The sequence below is a fragment of the Arachis duranensis genome, chromosome 10 (genome assembly GCF_000817695.3).
Source record: "Arachis duranensis cultivar V14167 chromosome 10, aradu.V14167.gnm2.J7QH, whole genome shotgun sequence".
NCBI classification, from domain to species: Eukaryota; Viridiplantae; Streptophyta; class Magnoliopsida; order Fabales; family Fabaceae; genus Arachis; species Arachis duranensis.
The window spans coordinates 7404701-7415210 of NC_029781.3; the positions used below are offsets into that span (position 1 = coordinate 7404701).

The window sequence follows — 10510 nt, forward strand, 5'->3', positions numbered from 1 at the left end:
AATAAAACAAGAAAATCAATATAAATTATAAACATAATATAGATTATAAATTATAAACATAAACCATAAAGGGAACTACAAATTTCTTTTTTGCATACCTAATTCAAGTTTCTCAAACTCTTCAATAAGCTCCTCAAAATCAGTTGTCATTGGAGAAGCACGAAGCCAATTTTGTGTGCATATCAATGCCTCAACTATCTTTGGAGTTAAAGAACTCCTATAGTTGTTAAGCACTCTTCCACCAGTGCTAAAAGCTTATTCTGAAGCAACAGTTGAGACCGGCATTGCTAAGACATCTCTAGCTATTTGGGATAAGATAGGATACTTGCTAGAATTTACCTTCCACTAATTCAATATGTCAAAAGTATTTTGATCATGAGGCTTCTCTATACCATCCATCAAATACAAATCCACCTCATTCTTGTTGATGATCTCATGAAAATAAACCTCCTTGAAAAAATCACCAGCTATGTCGCCATCAGGTACTCCCACATCTGATGCACCATCCATTATTGCTGAAGTAAATAATCTACCCCCATTATTTGCACTCACATAGCAATCAAACATCTTGGAGAAGGTCTCTTTCACTTTTGCACCCAAAAAATCAGTATCATCCTTATCATATAGCTTTTCAAAGCTAAAGTTCACAAACTTCAACTTGTATCTAGGATCAAGAACCACAGCAACAAAAATCATCATATTGATATTTTTTATGTTACCCCAGTACTTGTCATACTTAAGCTTCATCCTCTCAGCCATACTCCCAAGTAATGGATCTCGACTACCACAAGAAGCGTTGAACACTCGCAAAATCTTACAAAACTCATGAAAATATTGAGAAGAAGTCACAAGCAAACTACCAGACACACTCTTTGTAACATCATGAAAAATTTTCAAGAATTCCATAAAGTGTTTTGCATTGTCCCAATCAATATTCCTCGGCATACCACCTTGCATTAGAGCATATTCTGTATCTCTCTCCCCTAACCTCTTGAACGCCTTTTGAAACTTCAGACCACTTTTAAGCATAGTGTATGTAAAGTTCCATCTAGTGGGAACATCGAGTTGAACAGTACACTTGTCTTGTATCCTAGCTTCCTTTATGAAATTTTTGAACCTATTCATGCGACTAGGGGAAGCACGCACATATCTAATAGCATTTCTTATCTTACTAATAGATTCATGCATATCTTTCAATCCATCATTAACAACAAGATTAAGAATATGTGCACAACACCTAAGATGCAAATGTTCTCCTTTCAAAGGATGTAAATTCCAATCCTCCATTCTAGTTCTTAGATAAGATATTGCAGTATCATTAGAACTAGCATTATCAACAGTAATTGTGAACACTCTAGATATCCCCCACCCCAAAAGACATCTCTCAATTTTTCTACCAATTGTTTCTCTCTTGTGGTTTTTAATAAGACAAAAATTGATAATCCTCTTTTGCAATTTCCAATCATGATCAATGTAATAAGCAGTGAGACACATATAATTCAGATTTTGCACAGAAGTCCAACAATCAGTAGTTAAACAAACAGATTGATTCGGTTGTTTGAACACAGTTTTCAACCTATTCTTCTCACTAATATAAAGATTCCAACAATCCTTAGCAACAGTAATCCTTCCTGGAAGTGGAAATCTAGGTTGCACTATACTCATATAGAATCTGAATCCCTCCCCCTCAACAAACTTGAACAGTAGCTCATCAACAATTATCATTCGAGCAAGGGCTTTTCTACACATTTCAGCATCAAAAGTAACTGCAGTAAATACCCCTTCACCATCTTTTTTTTGTTGGAAGGTAAGGATTGTTTGACTAGGGTCACCCGAGTCCCTAGGAAATTTTTTACATTAATTCAACAAATCATAACGCATATTAGTTGTACCATTTCTATGAGAGTCACATGCATATGATGCACCACACCAATTATATTTAGCCCTAGGATGTGATGGCTTGGACTTAGGATCCTTTGCAAAGTGATCCCAAGTCCAAGATCTAGGTCTAGAAGGTTTTCTGTTACCTTCATTGGCTTCATCCTTGCCATCCTCTTCATCAGTGTCCACATTACTTGGAGCTGGATTTGTAGGAGTTGCTCCCGAAGTTGCACCCACATTAGTCATACCAACCTTCCTCTTCTTTGATCTAGGATGGGGCGGGGGTTTGGTAAGCGCGCCGCTGTCCGTTAAGGAACGTACCACGGACTCAACATTTTCACCCCCAACTTCAGGCGTCCGTTCATTGGGCACCTCATTGCTTGTTGGCTGCATACATATAAACAGAACAATGAAAAAGTAGCATTTTTAACTCATGAACAGAACCAACAGTTTTGTTTCCATCAACAAAACCACAACAGCTCATAAGCAACCAATCAACAATTAGTTATATATTAACAAAGAAAATAAATTTGGCTGATATCAACACCTTCCACCAATAAAATAAACAACCTCTATATAAAATAGACCAATACCTTCCACCAATGAATCCACTTGACAAAAGTGCAGAGTTAAAGAAAATATGCATACAACATCAGCAGCTAGTACTGCTAGATGAAGCAGAAAGTGAACAAAAAGTAGACCTTTGGTAAGACGGAACAGAGATGCAGAGATATCCATCACAAATAAAAAGTGATAAATAACTGTCATAAGATTTTTAAAATAAATTCACTCTCTTTTAAGTGATATCTAAACTGCCAACATTTTATGTATGATAACTGATAACCATTCCAACAAGAAACTACCTTCTTTTTTTAATCTTTTTCTCTGTTTACGTTAACCACACTTCTCATATAATAAGTTGCTTGAGTTTTAGAATTTAATAAGCATAACTATGTAATACCAAGAAATGGTTAAAAAAGTATTGTTAGATAATAGAAAGGCTTATGCACATCATATGCCTACAAGTACAAACCTAAAACAAGTTTTAAGCACTGCTGTTAACACAATCGAACTATTTTAGTTATTCATCATGCATCACTATCATATCACTTAGTAGTACTGGCAAAGTCATAAATAGTTGACCAATATTTGCAAAGATATCATGGTCTCTTTTCAGCATCTTTAAGTAACATTTCAGTAATATACTAAAACTCAATATTTACTTTATCATGTAAAAGGCAACATGAAAAGGCAGTTCACCACATGGTTAGCAGTTTAATCAAACAAATGATAAATGAAGGAATCATCTGCAACTTATGGTTATCACCAAGAATAAGAGGTTGCTGATTCACCCCCAAAAAGAAGACACATTCAACACAGCAACATTTTCTCAGATCTAACAACTCCATAACTTCATTTTTTTGTTCATTAACTCTATATTTTTAAATAAGTCTTCAAAATCACTAAACATACAATCAGAAACTCACATAACAATACAAATAAGCCAATGATCAGTATCACAAGAACAAGAAAGAGCAATCAAAGAGACTCACTAGTAGTTAACAAAAACAACACAGCAATATTAACTAAAATACAAATCACTAAACATTTGTATATTTTCAACACAGCAATATTTTCTCAAATCTAACAACTTTAGAACTTCATTTTTTCCGTTCATTAACTCTGTATATTTTTAAATAAGTCTTCTAAATCACTAAACATACAATCAGAAACTCACATAATAATACAAATAACCAAACACAAAATCTAACCTCTGACGAAGACATAGTTCTGTTTCATTTTGGGTTTTTGCAGGAGAGGGACTGGTTGTTCGGCGGCTCGGCCACTGGAGTCTTGCTCGGCGGCTGGACTGGTTGGACGTTGGAGTGCTGCTCGAGTGCTCGGCGACCCTGCGACGGCAACCTTTCGACGGTGATGATGAACTACCTCGAGGCTTCGAGCGACGATTGGCGAGTTCTCCGTCTCCCTCAGCCTCTCCTTCTCTCAAGTATGGAGCTCGGAGGTGGAACCGTGGAACCTTCAAAGAATAAGGGAGATAGGTGTGGCCGTGTGGGTGACTGGCAGACTGGGTAAGTGGGTATAGGGTAAGGGTAGGGTTCGCGGCTAAAGAAGAAAGGGGAAGAAGAAAGCTAGGTTATTTTTCCGAGTTTCCCTTTTATACCTAGGTTAAGGGGCAACTTAGTAAAATCACACTCCACTGAACCCTCATTCTTCGGTTCGGTCTGGTTCGGTTCGGTTTTAGCAAAGGCAATCGAAAACCAAACCGAACCGATCGGTTTAGTTCGAAAAAAACAAAAAAAAACCAGTTTTTTCGGTTTTCTAATCGGTTGTTGTAAACTTCGGTTCGGTTCTGCAATAATTTTCGGTCCGGTTCGGTAACTTACACCCCTAATAGTTCCTATAGAGAAAGGTTTGTTAGCGAAGAGTTTGCCAATGAAACTATTAGCACAAGCGTTAACCCCCCTTTGAGATATCCCCTTTCTCTAACAGCACCACCCCATCCTTACTATTATTCTCATTACAGTCATTATGTTCTTCTGTTTCAGCCATATTAGTGAGAATTCAAATACTGTAGACTCTACTTTAATTAATAGGAGTTTACATAAAATTGATTTTACAAATTTGATTTTGATAAAAAGTAAGTTTGTGTTGACGTGATTTATGTTTGGCAATCTTTATATCAAAATGGATTATAATAAAATAAATGTTGTTTAGATTATACTACTTAAAATTACTTTTAGATGAAAAATTACTAAAAGAGATATCAACTTAAATAATTTTTTATATTATTCTATCATTTTAATTTAGATATTTAAACAGATCTTACTAATTAATTTTATAATAAAATTAATATTTACTTACTAAATTAAAGTAACATATAAAAATTAGCAAAATATATTTTATACTAAAAATAAAAAATATATGAATAAACTAATAGTTTAATATATTAATGTAAATAAATATTAAATTAAAAGATAAAACAATAAAATACATAAAAAATAATATCTTATACAAAATTAGTACATAATAATACCATTATTTCTACTGCATGTAATTAATAATTTGATCCTTAATTGAGTCTCGAATACGATCTATTTCTACAAAAGAGCTAATAGTTAAAATTTATCAGAATTTTCACCAACATGACTATTATCTTCTATATCAAGAATATTTGCATGTGTCATATTTATTAAATTCAGTATCTGTTTCAAAATGTCTTCTAATAAAGTTATGAATAACTATAGTTACACACTATGTTCACTTGAATTTCAATTTTGAACTTAGGCATGTATGGCATGATAGCAAATCTATTTTTTTACACTTCAAAAGTCCTTTTATTGTGCATCTTAAGTTTTAGTGATAATAATTAAACACTTCTTATGATTTATAAATCCAGAAAAATGACTAAAATCTGCAAGATGATAGCGCTCACTTTTATATGAACCAATATATTCCTTTGGTATTGGATAACCGATATCTACCAAATAATATTTACATAATGAACAATAAAATTAGTTACATATCATATGATAACTAAGTAAATATAGCTTATTTGTAAGAATATGATAAAAATTAATTTGGAGGAGGATATGAAAAATTTATGGTAGAAATTGTAATAGCATTGTCAAATATACGAGCATCATGCACAATGTCTTTCCATCCAAGTAAAGCAAAAATAAAGCACATGTCCCAATCACATACAACTAATATATTTTGTGTTAGATATTCTTTTCTTCTAATAAATTTGGGTTGATCACTTTAACTAATTGCACATGAGATATGAGTACCATCAATTGCTCATATAGCATTTTTAAAAAAATGGCCAATAGAATTTTGGTCGTTTTTATTTTGCTTTGAACATTCTGAAACCTAGGATCCAATAGCTTAATATATTTTATAAACAATCTCAAGCAAGCAACCAATATCTCATGAAAATGTCTATTTATTATCTCTTTAGAATATTGAAATCTTTTTTGTATCATCTTATTATCCAATCCATGACCAACTATATTTAAGAACATTACAACTATTTCCTGAACTCCCATCTGCCTTGTGTATTTTAATCCATGTTCAACTAATTCAGCACAAAATTAAAAAAATATATGTTTTTCCATCCAAAATATTTCATAACAACGAATATCATTGCCACATAGAATTTTTTGTACCCATAAATAATCTGTTTATTCACTAGTTCTGTATGGTTCTTTGCATAAATAATTGACTGTATATTGACCAATCAATGCAATAACATTTTTAATCTCATGTGTATCTTCTTCTATAATAAAAAATAATTTTGATTCTTCATTTCGTTCTTTTTCATAATCTTCAAACAAATACTCCATGTTCATTCCAAATTAATTAACAAAAATTTAGTACTAGATAGAGATATAAATAAATTATTATGAACATAACAATACCAAGATAAGAAATAAATTGTATATAATAAGAACAATAATTAAGTACCACGAGCAATTTATTATAAAATAACACATAAGCAACACACAAATTTTCTATTGGCTTATCCTAACCAGGGATGGATATAAAAGGGGCAAGTGGAGGCCTCGGGCCCCCCAATTTTCTTTAAAAATATCAATAGTAATAAGTTGTTAAATATGATTTAATTTTAAAAAAAAAATAATTTAATATTTAGTCTAGTATAAACAAAAATTTAGTCCAACTATTTAGTCTAGTATAAATAAAAGTTCAGTCCAACCTAAATATTAATTATTTTTAATATCTAAAAAATAACTAACAATATTAAAAAAATCTGAAAAACATATTGTTATTAATATTTTTAATTAAATAAAATTTTTTAAATTTCATAAAGTGAATTATTTTTGTGACAGTCCTTTTTTATTCATTTGATATTAATTCTCTCTATTTCAGTTGTTATAATTGATAGATCTTTTTCGGCTATGAATATTGTGAAGAATAACTCAAAAACAAAATGAAAAATGAATTTCTTTCTAATTGTCTTTTAATTATATTGAAAAAAATTGCTGAAAATTTTGACACAGATTTTATTATCGATAAATTTTATGATACGAAAAATGGATCACTTTGTTAGTAAAAAGTACATACATATTTTTTGTATTTTAAAATATATTCTCTATCAGTATATTTTTGTAATACATCTTACATTATATAATTTTTTTACATAATTTTTTAATATTATATATATTATTGGCCCCATAATAATATTCCTGGATCCGTATTCCTAGCATAACAAGAAAGGTCCAGTTAAAATAAAGTACAATAATAACTTAATTAATTTTACATGAATGGTAGTAGATTATAAGCTGCATATTTGAGCCAATCCAACAATCCTTACACAATATCATTTTAAAGATACAAACATTTTTCTAACAGGCTTAAATATCATTAGTTGACAACAACGATTATAAAAATTGAGATCACTAGTAATAGTTTCTATCTTCTGAATCTCAGCCATTACTTTCTCAACAAATGCACCAGGTACTAAAAATGTGGACATAATAGTTGATCATGATTCAGATGCAGAAACAATTCTACTTATTACATCGCTTTGAGGGAGGGGCTTTAAAATTTTTCTTTTTTTTTGTTGTTTCACAAACTACAGCTCTCTTTCTTTTTTCTGTACTCTTTTGATTATTATTATTTTTTAAAAGAACTAAGATTTATTTGTTGAAATTCAATACTAATTCTTATACTAGCATCTATACCTTCTTCACTATCTCCAGAATCTTCTTCTATATTAACATGACCTTCCCCAAAGTATGGTCGATATCCATCACCATATTCTTCTATACCACTAGGTAAAATCCTAGATGAGGGAGTTCAAGAAAATTTGTCATCGGCCATAACATCTTTGAATAATATAGTTAACTCATTTCTAAAAGAAAGTCTTTTATTTTTGAATTTTTTATATAAGAGATTTTTCTGTATATGTACAACTAATCAACACAATACTTATTACCAAAAATAAACTTAAATTTTTTTCTTAATAATAAGTTACTACGTACCAATTGTTTTCTCTTCCACCATTCATTTGATGCATCAATAATGTGTTTAGTATAATCTCATTCTAAATCCAATTTTTTTGCCAAACAATTTATACTATACTGACCATTCTATCTTAATATTGTTCCACTTATTTTTTAATTGAATCTTATTATATTGTTTTATAGTAAATGAGAGAAAAAATACAATTCATATAAACAAGAAATAATAAAAATACCATAAAAATTAATAATATACCTAAGAAATCAGAACATTAAAAAAAATATAAAAAAAGTAAATAATAAAAAAAAGTAAAAAATTAAAATAAACAAAGACAAATAAAAATAAAAAAGACTTCCTAAAAAATAGACATAAAGAATAGTATACTAAATGAAAAAAAAAAGTTCATATAAACTATTTTGATAAGATCATAATTCATATTATACAAAATTTTGATAATAAATATAATATATAAGAATTATAAATACAAATTTTACAGAGCCAAATAAAAAATAAAAAAATTCATATAAAACAAAGATAAAATACAACAAAGAACAAAAAAAAACTCATACAAATAAAAAAGAATAAAAATTCTATAAAACTAACAACATACATTATATGAACAAAATAAACAATAAAAAATAAATAAAATTTATATGAATAAAATCAAATAACAAAAAAACTTTCATACAAAACATAAATGTAGTGCAGTAAAAAATAAAAAAAGAATTCATATAAATAAAAAACAATAAAAATATCATAAAAATTAATAAAATACCTGAGAGATTAGAGTACTAAAAAAACAAAAAAATTAATAATATTTGTTATATGAATAAAAAAATATAATAAAAATAAGTAAAAAATTATATAAATAAAGCCAAATAAAAATAAAAAAGATTTCATAAAACAATATATAAAAAAACAATATAGAGAGTATTAAAATAAAAAAAATAAAATATTTACTTTGGTAATGATTGAAACAAATTTTAAGTTTTTTATGAAAAGAAGGACTACAAAAAAAACTGTTGTAAAAGTAGATTGTTAACAAGATGGGGCACTCTACTATATAGATTGAGTGATATAGAGAGAGAAAATAAATTCTTTTTATATTTATCTTTTATTATTTTATTGTTATTCGGGTTCTACCTTTTTTAATCTCTCTTTCATCCCATAAAAAGAAAGATGTATAAATTTATATCTTTACTATATAATTCACCTAATAAAATTGGTAAGAAAAAAATAAATTTCTCACTTAATTTTTTAGTAGTAACAAAGCCACCGTCAACGTAAATTTAGAAATTACAACTTTTAACTTACTACTTTTAAAGGTGAAATCACTTTTACTTTTAAAGAATAAAAAAAATTGTCAAACATAAAAATAAAACGGTCAAAATATGTTTTAGTTCAAACTCACTTTTTTTTTCCCAAGACAAAACCAAACAAGTCTTAAAATGGAAATAGATCTTCTCCATTCTTTTAATACTTAAGAAAATACAGTGTGATATTCCATCGTTAACTTTATAAGTAGGGCCAAATTAAAAATGAGAGAGAGAACATTGAAGGGTAAGAGGTCACAATTGACACCGTCCAATTTTTTTTACCGGAGAGGATCCACTCTCCTTAAAACTTTAGTTTTAAAAGTTTTAATCTAGAACGTTTAAATATTTAAATAAAAATACTTTATTAAATATTAAATTGTAAAAAACAAATTAAGTACATATTTATTATTGTATTCTTATTAAATTTAAAAAAAAATTTAAGTATAGTAGATTGTCGAAAAACATGTTTAATATTTAAAAATACCTGATTTTAAAAAAATATTTTTTCAAAAAAGAAATTGATCTACAGTTCTAATTTCTAAACAAACATTGAGTATCTCAAAAAGCTTTGCAACTTTGGAAAACCAGAACAATATGCAAGTCTTTCTGTTTTGCTTTGTCGCAATTCCTCTTCGTCTGCACATTAGCACGAATTTTCAATGCAAATCAAATAATGCATTCAGTACACTCAATTTTCTAGATGAGAGTGGTAATGGTGGTAGCATTATCTGCCCCTCGTATGATTCTTATGAATTCTCCACTTACTCAAAGCTTCCACAAAACAAGCTCACGACTTGCTTGCCAATTCACCACTTCGCTCGGTTTCATTGAAAGCTCATTTGTTCGTTATGTTAAACATGAAGACAATTATAATTTTTCAAGTCCTTTTGAGTCCCTACCTGCTTACAAGAATTCAGGTCAGCACACTGCTTGGAACTCAAAATTCATGCATGCCCATTTGATTAAAACTTGTGATTTGCAGTCTGATATCTTCGCTGTGAATTCTTTGCTTGATTTTCACTGCAAATCTGCTGACATGGTTGTTGCCCGCAAGCTGTTTGATTCAATTCCTATTCCAAATGATGTTTCGTGGAACATCATGATATCTGGTTATAGGCATAATTCAATGTTTGAGAATTCGTGGGAGATGTTTAGTAGGATGCATTCGGTTGGTGCTGATCCTAATGAGTTTAGCTATTGGAGTGTTCTTTAGGCTTGTGTTGCTCTGCAAGGTCCTTTATTTGGTGAGCAAGTTTTTTTCACTTGTTTTGAAAAATGGGTTCCTTTCCAGTGGTTTTTTTCAGACTCAA

At 29.6% G+C, this 10510-nt stretch overlaps 1 protein-coding gene across 1 annotated transcript; it reads right to left on the minus strand.

The window, feature by feature from the left end:
* Positions 1 to 345: 345 nt before the first annotated feature.
* LOC110276750 (zinc finger BED domain-containing protein RICESLEEPER 2-like) lies at positions 346 to 2619 on the minus strand. Its single transcript, XM_052255537.1, has 3 exons — positions 2530 to 2619; positions 1931 to 2268; positions 346 to 1840 (listed from the first exon to the last, which is right to left on the minus strand). The coding sequence occupies exons 1-3, from the start codon at positions 2617 to 2619 to the stop codon at positions 346 to 348; spliced, it is 1923 nt and encodes a 640-aa protein (XP_052111497.1).
* Positions 2620 to 10510: the final 7891 nt, after the last annotated feature.